We start from the raw sequence: 18,669 nt of genomic DNA on the forward strand, positions 1-18,669 counted from the left end.
CTATCCATTTCTGCACAATCTAATATCTTTTTAATTACATCTTCTTATCTCGGAGTTTACTTATTTTTCCAGTACTGTGCAAATACAATTTTTGCTGCTGTCAAGACATGCAATATTAAATACAAATTCCCTTTATTATATCTTTCTGGTACTATCCCTAACAAAAATATTTCTGGTTTATAAGCTATATGTAGCGTTAACATTTTTTCTAACCATAGATGTATTTTTAATCCTTAATTTAGGGCCGGTTTAGCTCTGCCTGGTAAGGCCTGTTATTAAGAACACAAAGCCTGCAATTACTGCAGGTTCGAGCCCGGCCCAAGGTTGACTCAGCCTTCCATCCTTTATAAGGTAGGTAAAATGAGGACCCAGATTGTTGGGGGGGCAATAAGTTGACTTTGTAAATATATACAAATAGAATGAGACTATTGCCCTATACATTGTAAGCCGCCCTGAGTCTTCGGAGAAGGGCGGGGTATAAATGTAAACAAAAAAAAATAAAAAAAAAATCCAATAATTCTTTGCTTTCACACAAGTCCACCATATATGATAGTACATGCCTAGTGTCTGATTACATTTCCAGCATTTGGCTGACAAGTTTTTAAACATCTTTGCTAATCTTGCCAATGGTAAGCGTCACCTTTAAAACATTGTATAGAGGTTTTCCTCATAAGTAGTTGCCATTTTCAATTTATAGTCTCTCTCCCAGAGTTTTTGCCAATAACCTAAATCTATCATATATCCAAAGTTTTTTGCCCATGCTATCATTCTCTCTTTTACTTGCTTGTCTTCCATTTTTAAACTTAATAAATAATTACAGGTATATAGTTTCTTTATTAGCTTTTCATCTATCCCTAACATTGTTTAATCTAATGTTGTTTGCTCTTTGTAAAAACCATATGACTTAACATCTTTCTCATATCTCAATTGTATTTGCATGTGTGGCCACCATGATAAAACCGCCCCTTGATTTTGTAACTGTTATTTAGTTTTAAGTTCCCATTCTGTATTCAAAATGTCTTTATACGTTAAAGTTTTTCCCAAATTTAGTATGTTTGGATGAGTAAATACTTCCATAGTTGAGAGCCAAACTGATAATTTTATATAGGTTTTAGTTTTCACCTTTTCCCATACTAAAAGTAAAGCATTTCTTATATAATGTCTTTGGAAGTATTTGTGAGTTTTATTTTTATTGTACCATAAAAAGCATGCCAATCTAATAGGAGATCATGTCCTTCCAGCCACAATTCTTTGTCTGAGAGTTATCCATTCTCTCACCCATGTTATAATGGAAGCTTGATAATAAAGCTCCCAAGCTGGTAAGCCAAAGCCCTCATTGTTTTATGATTCTTGCAACATTTTCAATCTTATTCTTGCTTTTCCCCCCTTGCCAAACGAATTTTAAAATTATTGTATTTAACTATTTTTGGACTTCTTTAATCTATTATCAGAAAGAAGACATTAAAATAAAAATCAAAGCAATTAAAAGAGATAAGATATCTGTGCCAGGTAAAATGAATTTGTTAATTTAACTGATAGTCAATAAAAGTTACATTTATAATGATACATTATTTTAAACAATTATAATAAGGAAATATAGCTTTATTTTAATTATATTAAACTCTTCTAAATCATAGCGCACAAGCGTTCCTAAAACGTGGAACCATTTCAGGAACTTAGACTGATAATTCAATCCTATGTATTTTTCATAAAGTAAATCCCATTTTAGTAAATGAAATTTGGTCCAGGTAAATGTTGCATGCACATTGAGTTCTCCATTAGAATAATCTAGGAGCTGAGTTGAGTGGAATGGAAAAGAATGGAACAGAACAGAACAGAAGACTTTATTTGGCCATATGTGATTAGACACACAATAAATCTGTGTCCGGTGCATCAACTCTCAGTGTACATGCAAAGCAACAGAATAATAATAATAATAATAATAATAATAATAATAATAATAATAATAATAATAATAATAATAATAATACCAATAAGAGGAGATAGGAAGGATAATAGTAATACTACAGCTATACAACATGGGTAATTATACATAGACATCAGACAATACTGTGAAAGTTAGGTGTTCAACAGAAAGATCGTGCAAGGGAAAAACTGTTCCTGTATCTAATCGTTTTGGCATGCAATGTCCTATAGCAGAATACTGACGTGAGGAATTGAAACAGTTTATGCTCATAATGTGAGGGGTCTGTAGATATTTCCTCAGACCTTCCAGCTATTATACATTGTACTTTACTAGGGATTATTCAGATACCAAATTGTATTTATCCACTTTGCAAAGTTATTGATGCAAACAACAGCCACATATATTTTCAGCAAATCTCAATATTCCAAAACTGTGATGGAATGTAGTCCAGATTCCCAGGTCTGAGGGCAGCATTCCACCACAAAAACATGGGGATGGTCTTCCTACATTCTTTTCAGCAATTTGCTGTTATGTATGCTTTATTTTCCATTTGTTGTTTTGAAAATTATTGAAGGTATTAAAAAAACAACTGATATAATTTGAGGCTCAATCCAGAAGTCTAGAAATAGCCCAGTTATTTGCCTTGAATTACTTTAGAGTACAATCTTAATAAAGTCCGAAGTAAATTGTGGAAAAAGGAGCTCTTTTCTTCCCTAATGTGGGAATATTTGAATATAAAGAATTATATTAGGAATTAATTCACTGGTGTTTTCCTTAAAATAAGTCAAGCTCTATATTAGGGAGTAATGCTATAAAGTGCTTTGCATTTGCTTTTACTTCAAAGTGCATGAGGTAAGCACAGCTCCAGTTTGCAACTCTTTAAGACTTGCATACCTGGGAAAATGCATAGGATCGTTGTTGTTGTTTTTTAATTCAAATTCTATAGCCACCCATCTCAAGCTAATGACTTTAAGGGTACTAACTATAATTAAAACAATTTTTAAAAAAAACAACCCAGAGAAACAGCAACACACATATAATCCGCTGTTGCAGTGAAAACAAATTCACCAATAACAATTCAACACATCTATTGCACAGACTCAAGGCTTTAAAGGGCCAATAGGGTTGGGGCCAGTCTAATGTTTGGTCATGCTATTCCAAAGGGCAGGTGCTATGACGGAACAGGCATTCTTCATCTGGCTGCCATCCATATCTAACTATGAAGTTCTGGGGGAAGATTCAGCTTCTTTATAGAATTGTAGACTGGTGCTATATTTGCAGCTCTGTGTGCCCTCAAATGCTGTTTTAGAACTGAAGCAAAGCATTGCACAGTCATACTAGATAGGTTGGATAGCTCAGAATAAGAAACTTTGGAACAATGAAGAAACAAAGGAAATTCTCCCCCCCCCCCAATTCTTTAAGATGCAGTAAAAGAAAGTTCCCTTATAGATGAGAAAATCAGAGATCAAGTATTTATAAACTCTCCCCTTCTTTCAACTGATGGTAAATTATTTATTGGAGATTGGAGCCCCATGCTAACTTTCTCTACAGGTTTGAAGATCTGACTAGAAAATGGTCTTTGGAAAGCTCACCGCATGTCCTTTGTATTGTGATATTTTACAATAGGATGTTTTCTTTCATAACCCTTCAATGTGTTTTCACCAAGAACATGTTGTCTTTCACTCTTTTTGACCCCCTCCTACTCATTTCTACCATGTCTTCAGGATAAGGGCATTCGATCGCTGAAGTCAGTATAGTTTCAACCCTCTTTTGAAGTAAAGCTGTGGCAGGATGCTGATTTGTTATTAGTTGCGAAGTTGTGTCCAACCCATCACGATCCCATGGACAACTTTCCTCCAAGGTTTCCTGTCCTGTACCATTCCCCGGAGACCATTTAAGCTTATGCCGACAAAACCAGTCAGTCCTAGAGGAGATCAATCCTGACTGCTCTTTAGAAGATCAGATCCTGAGGATGCTGGCCATTACCATTTCAAATGGAAGCTGAACTATCATCTCTCTAATATCTCTCAAGTCACTAAACAGATTCCCACTTACAAATAATTCTTGGCATGTCTTTCAATAATTTCATAGTAGCACAGGATATTTTCATTCTTTTTGAATAACTACCAGACAGATCTGTCAGTACGTTACAGAAGCAATTGCATTTGCAGAAACAATTTCACGCCACTGTCCAGTTTGTTTCTTCTTGCCCCAAGACATTTTTTACTATTAAACATGAGAAAAGCTGAAAAGCAGCACTTCTATTTATGTCTGTTCAACACATTTTCAGCCTATGTTCATAGCACTTCAGAGTAAATCTAAAACTACAGATTAGAATTAAATGCTTGTTAAGACTTTCTGTGCACATTCACAGGCCACATTCTTCTCCATGTATAAAAATGGAAAAGAATCCTAGGAAAGCTTTTTTTATGCAAGATCCATTGAAATTAATGGGAGCCTGATATTTTCCCAATGAATGGTTCTTTATAACTGGATATTACAACAGCCTACTAGCAGCACAATATGAATTGATGCAAATACCCAAGAGAATGAACGCATTAGCAAATCAAAAGTTTTCTAGTAGGAACTCAGCTATATAACTTGTATAACCCAATATGCATCTACAGACATCCATGTGACTTTTTTTTCTAACCCAGTAATTCATAGGAGGGTGGAATCTGACATTTCCAGATTCATTTTATTTGCATTTTGATGGTTTGCTGAAGGTTTTAAGAGGCAAGATCAATTTCTTAAGTGTTTCGTCCATACTGCAACAGTTGGTTCCCATATTGAGAAGGTTCTGAAAGACTGCTGTGTAAATCATCAGATACAAACAGCCCATTATCAGTGAAGAATGCTACTTATTTGCTGGTTCATTAGAAGTTTATTAGAATATGAATCAGAGGTTTTCACTCAATGTATATGAAAGTATACTGGTTCTAAGAACTCCTGGAGTTCTTAGAATTCTATCAATTGCAATAGATTTTGCTAAAGGGAACGTGTTTGGAAAAGAATAAATTTGGATTTAGGTCAAAGAATCAGACAGATAGAGGGAGACAAGGACAGAGAGAAAGTGACAGGCAGAGAAAGAGGCAGAGTGGGAGACACACAGAGAAAGACAGAAAGAGAGAGACAGAGAAAGAGACAGACAGACACAGAGGATATTTTTTTTACTCATGTGTGTATTTTATTTTAGATCAGGGGTGTCAAACTCAAGGGGCTGTCCTGGAAAATGTAAGAGGCTGGCTCATGTCATTTTGGCCTGCTCTACCCGTGTTGCTTCAGCCTGGTCTACCTGTGTCACTTTGGCCCTGTTTACCCAATGCAAAGAGGAAATATCAGGCTAGCATGGATTCGACTAGGTCTACCCACATCACTTTGGTCTGGTCTATCCATTGTGAAGAAATATCGGGCCAGCGTGGCTTCAGCGTGGTCTACCCGCATCACTTTGGCCCAGTCAACCCAATGCGAAGACAAAACATGCCAACAGTTTGGGGATTGGCGTCAAGCTGGCCACACCCATCCAGTCAACCATGCCCAGTGAGTGGCATCAAGCTGGCTATGCCTGCCCGGTCAGCCATGCCACCCCGCCCACCGAGGTCAACCACAGCCCTTATATGACCCTCATTGAAATTGAGTTTGACACCCCTGTTTTAGATTATAAATTTTGGTATCTCTATATATCTCTACAAATACATATTTTGCAACTAACACCCACTAACATGCAAAACAAAAACAGATATTCAGCCAACTTTATCTTATGGATTTGCTCTTCTATTTGTTCTGTGTTCTACTTGTTCTGTGTTAAATACCACATCCTGTAGTGTTATCCTGTCCTGAAAAATGTGTAACAAATGCTTAAAAAAAGGTGAAAAAATACAACAGAAAAAAAAGTAATATGCTGATAAAAGAGTAAACAGGTAGTTCTCTGTATAATTATCTAATACAAATAGTATTCATGTATTTCTAATATGCTTATATTATCTCTGGCCTTAGAAGTTAAGACACTCCCATGGTCTAGAACTCTAGGCAATATAGGAACCTCTAATCTTTATTCTACTCACTTCTTAACATCTGCAAATCAAAATGACTTATCTATAGAAACCATATATATATGGTCAGTGGTGGATTGCTCCAGGTTCGCCCTGGTTCAGGTGAACCAGTAGTGGTGAGTGGCGGGAGGCTCCCACCCAGACATCATCAAAAATGCTCTGTGCATCTGCAGAAGCTTCTGAGCATGCATAGAAGTGCCGTGCGTACACAAAGCAAGCGCACACGCCCATGCTACCGATAGCAAACCAGTAGCCCGGGATTTGAAACCCACTATTGGCACACACACACACACAAACACACACACTTTAAAAAGATTTAACAAATTGTTGTAGTATCTTGGGTTTTCAGAAGCGGAAAATGCTGCTGGTCCAAACATTGTTGTTAACACATGTTGCAGCTGTACATATTGCCACTGAGTTGCATCAGATGCTATTGATAGATGATATTTGCCTCTGAACACGCAGTAAGTTAAAATTTCATCTGCATCCTTTATCAATTCATCCAAAATAAATATCACTGCTTTTATCCAATTTTTCTATACTACCATCGTTTTCCCAATTTTTAATGTTGGTTTTCTCCATAAAGTCATTTTAGAATAGGAATAAAGATCAAATCTTTTTTTATTATTCATTACATTCCATAGCTTTGTTACTGACATAATTGTTTCCAGAGTTCTATTATATTTAGATCCTAATATTGACCATCCAACCATGTATAGTTTAAAATGTTCAAATGGAAAACTGAATCTTCCCACATAAATCAATGATTGCATTTTCTGTAAAAATATTTTTAGAATCAAAGACTGCCATAGAAAATGTGTGTGTATTTACACACACATACATCAAAGCAGCATGGCAGCATGGAAAATATTCTTAACCAGATTTTGATACTGTTTGTGTTTGCAATTTAAGGCAAGAACTAACATTTTTCATTGTTTTGCTGTAAGAGAGTCTGACTGGCAGCAGGGTTACCAACAAGGATGGCAGGTTCGCTCAACAATGCTGAGAAGTATTGGCACATGGCCATATAACCACATATAACGATTACCCAATTAGAGCTGGCAAGCTTATGAAATAAGAAAAGGAAAACATCATTTGTCCAATTCTAACAGATAGGTTGGAGCTGCTTTTAAGCTATTTGTTATGGACCTTTAACACATTTCAAGATAAATGGGTCTTTATTTGTAACACCTGCCACATTCTGGACTATGGATTCATGTTTTTCTTTATGCTTGTTGCATCCTGAGCGTCATTTTTCAGCCTACTCATAATTGAGACCACAAATTAATAGTTCTTGTCATTTGTGATAATGCTGCAGGGTGAAAAACATCCTGCTGTAAGTGCAGATGGAGAAAGTCACATGCCTAGAAAATATGAAAATAAGCACCTTAATCTAATGCCACTGTAAGAGCCACCTGTTAAATTGAGAAGCAAATGCAAGTCTTTATGCAAAGTTTTAGTAGATAGTAGATATGCACCATGGCTATTACTTACAGCTGGAGAATATCAGCGGGCATGAATGTTTATCCATGGGAAAATTATGTAGCTGCAGCTGGCATTCGGCATTGATGGTGAGCCTAGAGAAAACCAGGTACCTATTACTGTCTTGGTATGACAGCAGGCTATAAAAAAAAATTAGTAACTCGGTCATTTCAAAGCCTTAATTGGAATATTACGAGAAAGTGCTTTTTTAGGATTCTCTTTGATGCAACTACTAGGCAGAAACCATCATGGAAGAAGGCAATGGCAATTGCTTTCATATTATTGCTAAGAAAACCACACAGTCATATGGGAATTAGAATGGGGGTGGGAAATAAGCTACCATTTTATAACTATTATGCAGATGACATGAATTATGATATTTACAGAGTGATGTCTTCTCACATGTGATATCATTGTGGCTTGCAACAGATACCTATGTATGGATAGGCCCATGCAGTCAGCCAGATGGCTGGCTGGGTTTGATTGGACTCAGGCCTGCTCACTAATTTGTCCAGTACTTTAGATTTAAAGAGAAAGGGAATCATACATTTAGCACCTACCTTCATGTCTTATATATGTTGTGACTTTTCCCAGGATTGTGCTACAGATGTCAAAAGAAGCTGCTCTCAATCCAAGAGAAGATGCAGCTTCTTCATAGACTTCTATTTAGGGCTGATTAAATGTCACAGCATGGATCAGAGCACCTTTTTTTTCTTTGAATCTAGAGCCCTAAATTTTAATATTTCAATGGATGACTGCCAGAGCCATACAGCTAAATTTGACACTCTCTTTACCTATATTTCTGGGAAAAAATACATTAATGTATGTTTGTAGTTGTAGGTATATAGTATAGGTAATCCTCGACTTACAATCTTTAAATTTTAGTGGTTTAGTGACTGTTTGAAGTTACAACAGCAACTGAAAAAGTGATTTATGATCGTTTTTAACAGTTGCAACTGTTGTAGCATCCCCATAGTCATGTGATCGAAATTTGGATACTTGGCAACTGGTATGACCACGTACTTATGCTGGTTGCAGTGCCCTGAGGTCATGAGATCACCTTTTGAAATTTTCTGACAAGCAAAGTCCATGGGTAAGCCAGATTCATTTAACAACCATGTTATTAACTTAACAACTGCAGTGAATCACTTAACAACTATGGCAAGGAAGGTCGTAAAATGGGCAAAACTCATTTAACAACTGTCTTGCTTAGCAATGGAAATTTTGGGCTCAATTGTGATCATAGGTTGAGGACTCCTCATAGTTCTGCATAGTTGTCCTATTTGACAGTTTTAAAGAATAACAAGAATAACTCAGCACAATCCATTCTCCAGGTCACTAAAATACATCAAAACTAAGGGAACAAGTTTCCTGAACAGTCCAATTTAATTCCAAGCTGATTATGTTTCTTATCTTTGGGACAAGGCCCTCCGCCAGCTAAGATTTTTCTGTTTCTGTTATAAAATTGAAATTACATTAATCTCTATAAAAAGGTGAGCGATTATTTAAACTAGCCCTTATTGAAAGACACAAATGCTTCTTACCTTAAAGTATACAAGATTTTCCCATCATTCCATATTCTTAGGAGCTGATTGGGTGTAGTAATCCAGTGAGCTTCTGCAGTTTTAGAATTCCTAAAAATAGTATCTGGGATCCAAATTAACCCAACCATGTTGCTGTTAAGAGTGAGACTTTTTTTCATGGTGCTGTTGAAACGAAGACGGCTGTCAGTCCATGTCTGAGCAAAAAAAATATCAATTTGGTATTCCTGCAAAGGAGATTAGATACATATTTTAGAATAAATTTAGTTGAGCCAGATGATCTGTTTATTAAAATGTTCACATTTCTCTTAAAATATTATCTTTCTTTTTTAATTCACACTCAGAAATCAAGAAGCAAGTCATGTGTTGCATTAACCATGTGAATTGGGTTAGTCACTGTCTTACTTTCAAATAATAGATGAGGTTTTCAACTGTGATAATAATAAGCCTCATGGCAGCCCGTCCTAAATTTCTGATTAAAGGCAAGACTGATTCTGATCCATTCATCTGCATTTCATCATATGTTTCTAATGCTTCTAACAAGTGATCAAAATAGGGAGTGCCCTATCAAATCCTGTATCCTGATAGCAGTGTCCCCCAAGGCAGCGTTTTTATGTATTCAATTCATGCTTATATATATTAGCTAATACGTACTTGACAAAATAAATAAATGCTGAATGAGGCATTACTAAGCCACTAACTAGGTAAAAAGATAAAGAATTGGGTATTTGATGATTGTCAGAGACACATCCAAGTAACTTTCGCAAATGTATTTTTGACTTTCCAGTCTCCCAATAAAATAAAGGTAGACTGTTTGGAGCTGGAAAAAGTGACTTATGACCATTTTTCACATGAACCTTTCGTCGCGAGCTTAAAACACACCTATTCATCTGCGCGGGACTGGATTAGATTTTAAAAAAATTGGTTTTAAGGGGTTTTTATTATTTATATTGTTTTAAAAATTAGGCTATAGAATAAGTTTTTTAATTGTTGTTTTTAATCTGTATTTATATGTGTTTTAACTGCCTGTGAACCGCCCTGAGTCCTTAGGGAGATAGGGCGGTATATAAATATAAATAAATAAATAAATAAAAATAAATAAATAAATCATTGAAACATCCTCAGAATCATGTGATCTAAATTCAGATGCTTGGCAACTGACCAGTGGTGTGTTTCAAATGTTTTTACTACAGGTTCTGTGGGTGTGGCTTGGTGTGCATGGCTTGGTAGTGGCAGGGGAAGGATAGTATAAAATCTCCATTCCTACCCCAATCCAGGGGAAGGTTACTGCAAAATCCCCATTTCCTCCTGACTAGCTGGGACTTGGGAGGCAGAAAATAAATGGGGGTGAAGCCAGTCAGAATTTTTACAACCAGTTCTCCGAACTACTCAAAATTTTCGTTACCAGTTCTCCAGAACTGCTAAGAACCTGCTGAAACCCATCTCTGCAACTGACGCATATTTTTAATGGTTGCAATGTCCCGGGGTCATGTGATCACCTTTTGCAACTTTCTGACAACCAAAACCAGTGGGGAAGCCAGATTCATTTAACAACTGCAGTGATTCACTTAACAACTGTGGTAAGAAAGGTCATAAAATGGGGCAAAATTCACTTAACAAATTTCTCACTTAGCTGCATACATTTTGGCCTCAGTCGTAAGTTGAGGACAACCTGTACTAACCAAGGAGAGCCCTAGTTGACTTTCAAAAATCAGCTAGGTTTTGTAGTTGTCGCTGACCAGAAAAGGCTCAATTAATTATGCCCACAGCAACCATTCAATGCATTTATCCATATCTCTGTCTACAAACATGGACACAATACACTGAACTGTATCCCTTCCATTTATCCATTTATCATCAATTGCCCAGACAGAGGAAACCAGAGATGCAATGGCTAAGAAGAGACAGAGCTAGCTAAGCTACTTTTCTTCATCACTGATCACCAAATGCCTATGAGGAAAACAAAAACAAAAACAAAAACAAAGAAGAGAAGTCATGTTTGGTAGATGAAGATAACACTAGTAAAATTAACTGAATCTGAAGATTACAAGGGAACCTCAATAATTATGCAATTATCCATCCATCCACTCAGGAAATCTTCTACAGCATTCATAGTAAATGGTCACCTTTTTTTTGATTTAAAATGTTTAATGAAAGAAAATTTGATACATTCCAAGGCTATTTTGCAGTCAAAACCTGACTTTCCATAATCTGAAACTACTGGTTCTTTGGAAAAACAGACAATACTGTAATTTATATAGTAGCCCTTCAAACATTTGAAAAATATCATATTATCAACACTTCAGCATCTCTTCTCGGGGAGATGATAGATAGATAGATAGATTAGATAGATAGATAGATAGATAGATGGATGGATGGATGGATGGATGGATGGAAGGAAGGAAGGAAGGAAGGAAGGAAGGAAGGAAGGAAGGAAGGAAGGAAGGAAGAAAACCAGAACTTACTCAGAGGGCAATGAAGATTGTGAAGTAATTGGTAACCTATCAGGAGATGCTTAATAAATTAGGTGTGTGTTTGTCTGTTCCAGGTTCTTATCTTTACATAATTCCAGATAAAACCTGACTAAAGCAGAATAGGGTACTACCATTGTGTTAGGCATTGCATTTGTGCAGCTGCATTATAACGATATTTGCCTTCATTAATACCTGTGGCTGATTTTATTGACAGAACCCATCTTTACTTTATAAGCATAATGACAACTAATATCAACTCCCTTAAGAAAAGAAACCACACATTTCAATATTCTGATAATATTGGCTAGCATTTTAGGAGATTTATTAAAACCCAGCATATCTGTCAAGTCTATCTAACTTCTAAACATTTAGCTTGCTCTCCATTGGTTTGGAATTATTAATGTATTTCAGTACTGCTCTTCATCTTGATAAGATGTAGATTATATCAGAACCATTCACCTTTTATTTTGTTTTCCTTATGCTATTTTTTTTACTTGAAAACTAAAGTAATAAATCAGAAACACTTCAAGATTCACCAGTAAAAGCCAATGCGTTATGACATTTATTGGAGTCCTGAGAATTTTTTTTTAAAAAAATTACTGACATTTACTGACAATATGAATTATGGCCCAGCTTCATAAAGCGGAATGGTTTTAAATAAGAAATTAAATTATGATTGCAGTGAATTTAATATACTGTATATCTTCAGGTATTTTAAGCACTCTGGAAGCAAAAGGAAATAGCTTTAAGTTAAGTTAAATGAGGTCATGAGCTGCTTCAGACTTCCCTACCGGCAGTTTGCTGATGATACCCAATTTTAAATAATGTTATCTTGACCCCAGGCCACTAAGTGATGCTATTGATGCCCGATGCCACATCTGAGGGCTTTGCCAATCTCAAGATAATAAGACCAAAGCTCTATTGATAATTGAGCCAACTTATCTGAGGGATTTTCACTTATAGTATTGGATAGGGTAGAACTTCCCTAATTAAGATTGGTCCTCAATCTTTGGGAGGTTTTTTTTGACTCACAAGTCTTGTTTGAAGAGCAGGTGGCGGCTGTGGCCAAGACAGCTTTTGTACAAATTTATGTGGCATGACAGATACACTCATTATTGGATTGGGAGGCCTTCCAGATGGTCTTTCACACTCTAGCTACATCACAAATGAATGATTGCAATGCACTGAAGGTCGGGCTGCCATTGTAGACCATTCACAAACTACAGCTGGTCCAGAATACAACAGTGAGAGCAGTAATGGACACACCATTTTATGTCCGTCTGATACCACTCTACACAAGCTGCATTGGTTGACTGTTGGCTTTCAAGTACAGTTCAAGGTGCTGGTTACAACCTATAAACCCCTCCCTAGCAAGGGACCAGGTAACAGTAACAAAGTTGGAAGGGACCTTGGAGGTCATCTAGTCCAACCCCCTGCGCAGGAGACCTATACTAGGGATTTGAACTGCAAAACTGCGACCTTTCTTATCAACAAGTTCAGCGTCAGCCACTGAGCCAAGGTTATCTATGTAATTGTCTTTCTTTGATTGTTTCTGCCTTTCAGTAAAATTGGGTAGAATGAGTATGCTTCAGGGTTTTTTTTGTTAAACAATTGCATCTAGAGGGACCTAGGAAGCTACAAAACCTTCTCTATTGCAGCACCTGCAGCAACTTCTCAGAGAACTCTGTATGTCCTAAGGCCTTGGGTTAGGATGGGCTCAATCTCTTGTAGTATTTTGTTTATTTCTTATGGTTCATCCATTTCTAGGTGGCTATGATCTTTGCTAATTAATGCTGTACTTGCTTTTAAATTTGTTAGCCACCGAGTTTGACAGTTGGGCAGTCTGTAAGTGGAAAATTAAATTAAAATTAAACCAAGGAAGTTAAAGAGAATAATTCATCCATAAATTAGTTATGAAATGACCAGTTATTGCTCGATTTTGCTTTTAGAACTGTTTTCTTTAGTACTGAATATTACAGTTTACTAGTCCAGTTGATACATTTTAATTTTTCTCTGATGGATTGAGATTTATTTATTTTTTTGCTTTTGCTTTTGTTTTTTGGTGCATACTTCTGCAGTCCTAAAAATTAGAAGTGAGCAATTTTCTACATCATGCATTATTTCAAATTATTATTTTAATGAGTCTAGTTTGGCCACACTATGTATTTTAATGTACATCTTTAAACATTTGAGAAATTGCTTTAAATAAGACCTGTGCAAATTAATTCAGATTTCATCCATATTGGAGATTCAAGATTCAAGGAGAACTTGATTCAGCTGACCTCTGTGATTTGAGATTCTGTAGCACTCTTATTTGACTGAATGTGTTTCAAGTTTGATTGAAGCAAAGATTAGTCTATAGACAATAATGAGAAAACTTCAAAATGCCAGGAACACGAGAATGAAACAGCAGGGATAATAGACCTTTTAGAGAACTTTATCTGAAGGGTTTTACCACAGTGTAATGTTGAAATATTTCCTCAATACTTCTTTTAGGAGAAAGAAAGTTCAGATGAAGAAAGGACAGCATTACAGTCTTCAAATTATCTAGTAGAATCTTTAGATGATCAATGTAGTAATATTCAATTAGATTTTAAGAATATAATTGTTCAAGGATCCTATTAACCTCTTACATTAGCTTTTCTAAGATGCACAAACTTCTGCTTTGCTGGTTGTAATCACTGGGTTTTCAGGGTTGTCAGGAAAACTTACTGGAAAGCTGGCAAAGATTCCCCTCTACTGGGCAGAACTCAAAAGAATAAAACTCATCAATCCTGTTTTTGCACCTGAACTTTAGGTTTTGTTATGTGCCAGAAGGGTTGGCAATGCTAGTTCACTCCAAAAAAGGAGTCTCTTATTATTAATTGTGACACAAAAGTGGATCTTGTAATCTTGCTGTTTTACCCATTTAGATATAGGAAAGTAAATGCTTGAATGGTGTCTATAGGTAAGAACATCAGTCCGCATATTCTTTGTCAGGGAATGTAATTTTATGTCAGTCATTCATGGCAGCTTTGATTTCATATTCAAAATATTGAAAGAGAGTTCTGCTTCCAGTTGTGCTAATAGGACCAGCACAGAATTGTGAATATCATTAGTTGGCCATATTAAGAGAAAGCAAAGTCCATTTGGAGGTGGGTGGATAAAATCACTGAAGCAGTCGGTGTAAATTTAAATGGATTCTGGGGGATAGTAGAGGACAGGAAGGCCTGGAGGAACATTGTCCATGGGGTAGTGTTGGGTTGGACATGAGTATGTGACTAACAACAACAGCAATGCTTTCTGGGAGATTTGAGATAGATGGCTGTTGAGGAGGTGCTAACTGCAACAATTGGCATGTTAGGACATCTCTTCGTAGAAACATAGTAAGGACCTAAGCCAAGACTTTAAAATAGATGAAAAAGAATATAGGAAGTATTGTTAGGAACTTTGGATGCAAGGAATGGAGTTCTGAGAGAATACAGAAATTTTTATTCAGTATTTGTTGGATTTATGAGTAGGAATTCCTGTTTTGTATTGAAGTCACATATGTTTTGGTATGGGGAAGAAGAGTGTGATGCACTATGAAAGAACTGCTTGGCAAAATATTTCTATTATGATCAGAGGAAAATGATATAATTTACTGATAAGCAGGAGAGCCACTGTAGTTAAAATTAAGATGTTGGAATAAAATGGAGAACAAGGTTCAGTTCTACCCTCAGTCATGGAAATGACTGGGTTACATTGGCCCATTTATCTCTTTGTCTAAACTACTTTACAGAGTTGATGTTATGAGAATGAAATGAAATCCATGTAAATCCCATTAATTATGGGATCCATGTAAATCCCATTAATTATGAACACCTTTTAACAAATGAAAAGTGGGTTAGTCTATTTCCCTATAGGAAAGATATTAGTGGATTGCTTGCAATTCCCTGTAACTGTTGATGAATGCCCGATCAGTTAATGGGTGGGAAATCTATTGTCCCCAGCTTAATAAATAAGAAAGATATCAGCATTAACTGTGTCACAACAACTTGTTGGGTTATCAGACCTGTGGCTACTCTCCAAAATGTGCCTACCTGTGTTATTTCAGAGTAGCAAGTTTGTTCAGAAGAAGGATAAGGGCAGCAGTCTTGGTCTTCTAGAATTCCAATTCATTAATCAGATATGTTTAATCTAAAATTGAGAACCAGATGAACTTTTTTTATCTTGCAAAACAGTCCTCCATATAAACTGATAGATATAGTCTTGATGACAACCTATTAGAATCAAGTGTACAATATAACTAACGGCAGTGTACAACCTTTCTAAGGACAGAACCTTGTGGCTCAATATTTAGCATATCCTACTTTTATCTCTAATATTTATTTATGATTACATTTACTTCAATCCATTTTCCACCCTTATATGAATCCAACAAAATCCCATCTCTCAAACTTAGTAGAAAGATATGAATAACATTTATAGTCTTTATACATAAAGTTTTGTAACAGAAAGATTTCCTTTATGTTAAACCCATGAACAAAAGTGATATATTAAGTTTCCAAGACAGTTGTCTTAAATATATATATTCTATGGAGTATGTCATACTGACATCAGTGGTATTTACTTCTGAGTAACCTAGCATTAAAACATGATTTAACTGCAAAACTTCCCTTCTCTTTCCCTCATGATAATCATTTTTAGATAAGATGACATAATGGTTATTTAGAGATGCCGAAGGTTTAATTGATTAAAAAACACACAGCTGTATTTGGAAATTAGATGATTTGTGTTTTCTGAACAATGTGCAAATCCAAATGCATATGTTTTGTTACTTTCCAGCTTCAGTATTAAGTGTTGTCTTAAAACATATCAAAACTGAACATTTACAAACCAGATTTTAATGATAAAATTCACATACATGTACACATAAAGTGTGAATCTAATTTGTCATGTGGATTCCCTGAAAGAAAGACATGTAAATTCAAAGTTTTGTTAGAATGGATTTATGAATTCATAGATACAAAATTTACACAGAAAAAAATTGACCAGATCTATTCATTCCCTATGACAATGATAGGATTTTCACAGTGGATGTTTCCCATCTTGTTTCGTAAGAATTATATGGTTCATTTCAGTTTGAAATATATATCTTAAACTTCAGAATGTAGTGAAACATACCACAAAAATGACTTCAAAAGGTTGCCAAGGTTGAAGACCCCCACAATAGACTAGGCAGGGTTAACCCTTAACCTCAAAAGCAGATTAGACAAATTTTTGAAAGGTAAAGCTGTTTGGGGTACTAGTTTTCAAGAAGCTGCCTTAATTCTGATGCAGTAGGCCTCTCATTTCCTGCTGAGAAGGATATTTAAATAGTGGAAGGAAGTCTATTTCAACCCATTCCTTAACCCTGCCTAGTCTATTGCGAGGGGGTCTCCAACCTTGGCAACTTTAAGCCTGGCGGACTTCAACTCCCAGAATTCCCCAGTCAGTTGGCTGGGGAATTCTGAGAGTTGAAGTCTGCCAGGCTTAAAGTTGTCAAGGTTGGAGACCCCTGGTCTATTGGACCATCAACCAAACCCAGCTGTGAAACCCACAAGCCAGACTTTTCCAGCTAACCTTAATGCACACACTAGATGATTTTGGAGGAAAAAAAATTGTAGGATAAGGTATTGTACATATTTAGTCTGATCCAGAGTTTTTAGTTTTATATTTTAGGTCATAACTCATATTTGTTAGTGTCATGTGTTGAATTATCAGAAAGAAAAAGAAAGTTTTTCTAATATACTGGCTGCATAGTCTATGTTTTTTTAAATGACACTGATCAAAGGATCAAACCATTGTTAGATAATTTATCATTGTTCTAAGGCTATCCAGTCTTATAGCACATCTATTCCAAATATATTGTTATTTAAAATGAAACATGTTTAAATATTTTTATTTGCCATGCAGATTTGCTGTCACTAAGTTATTCAGCTTTAAGTTTCCAGCCTTCTGTTATGTATAGGTATCTGGTTGGCTGATTGGCTGATTGGCTGTTGGCAGGATGGATGAATAAACAGAAACGAAGAAGTAGAAATATCATGATATTAAGCAATTTTAATTATGTGACAGTGCTTTCATTTGAATATATTGAATTTACTTGTAAGAGAAAGAACTCTGGTATTACTAGTGGAAATTGAATACATTAATATCAAATACAAGCCCCATCAGAAGATATCCAGACTATGATTTGGGGAAAATATGCAGTTCCGTACCTAATTTCTTTGTTTCTAAAAATATAGTTAGCAATAAAGCACATCTGGCAACTTTGGCACTATAGACATGCTCTTGTATTGTACTAATTACCTGGCTGACATTAGAGGTAATAGCAATGTTCTTTCTTACTTCCTCAAATTACAAAAGTTGCCTTCTGTTGCCATAGTAACCTTCTGCTGTCACAGTAACGGTTTCTCCAGTTGTTATAGTAACATCACAACAGGTTCCTTTCCAGAATTCAGCTATGTTCTCTCTCTGTACTAGAGAATGTGCTCTTTGCTAATGGAAATTACCTGTAGACAGCATGGAGCTGCCTAGAAATACACATGGATTACTTGATCAGCATGTAATTCTTCGGTCCCTGGTATTCTGATTAACCAAACTTTCTAAAAATGCAGATAGGTTGCCTCCCTGTGTTTTGTTTTAATCAATAGATTTGTTTGGCCAAATTACTTCCTGCCTTCATTTGGCAGGAAGCTTTTCAATCATATTTTTATCTGAATCATGCCAATGCCATAGGACAGGTCATTTCTTTTTTTTCCTTTCTTCCCTTTCTTTTCTTTTCCTGTCTTTTCTTTTCTTTTTCTTTTTATACCTTCAACTCAGTATTGTCTTCTGGTGACTGCTTGAACCATTTCATACAGTTTTCTTGACAAGATTTTCAGAAGTAACTTGCCCCTAGCTCCTTCTTCCTCGGGCTGAAACAGAGGGACTGGTCCAACATCACCCAGCTGGCTTTGTGCCTAAGGCAGGACTAGAAAACATGGTCTCTCCATTTCTAGCCCAGTACCTTAACTACTACTGTACTTCAAACTCTCTCTCTCTATGCAATAACCTGGCTCTTTGCTTTTTAGCTATCAATCAAATATTACTGTACAATGCAAAAAAAAAAAAAAAGGTTTCAGATGTATAGTACAAGGAGATGACAATATCCCTGAGTGGTATCAAAAAAGTAATCTTTGTAATTTGCT

At 36.0% G+C, this 18,669-nt stretch overlaps 1 protein-coding gene across 1 annotated transcript in view; it reads right to left on the bottom strand.

Annotated features, from left to right (window-relative positions):
- The window catches only part of GABRG3 (gamma-aminobutyric acid type A receptor subunit gamma3), a 472,076-nt gene that overhangs the window by 213,953 nt on the left and 239,454 nt on the right, over positions 1-18,669 (bottom strand). Inside the window, exons 4-5 of the mRNA XM_058186148.1 lie at positions 9,006-9,229; positions 7,474-7,556 (exon numbers count right to left, since the gene is read on the bottom strand). Of these exons, the coding sequence (XP_058042131.1) occupies positions 7,474-7,556; positions 9,006-9,229 (307 nt within the window). The remainder of the gene's footprint in view (positions 1-7,473; positions 7,557-9,005; positions 9,230-18,669) is intronic.

The sequence above is a fragment of the Ahaetulla prasina genome, chromosome 5, assembly GCF_028640845.1.
Source record: "Ahaetulla prasina isolate Xishuangbanna chromosome 5, ASM2864084v1, whole genome shotgun sequence".
Classification (NCBI taxonomy): domain Eukaryota; kingdom Metazoa; phylum Chordata; class Lepidosauria; order Squamata; family Colubridae; genus Ahaetulla; species Ahaetulla prasina.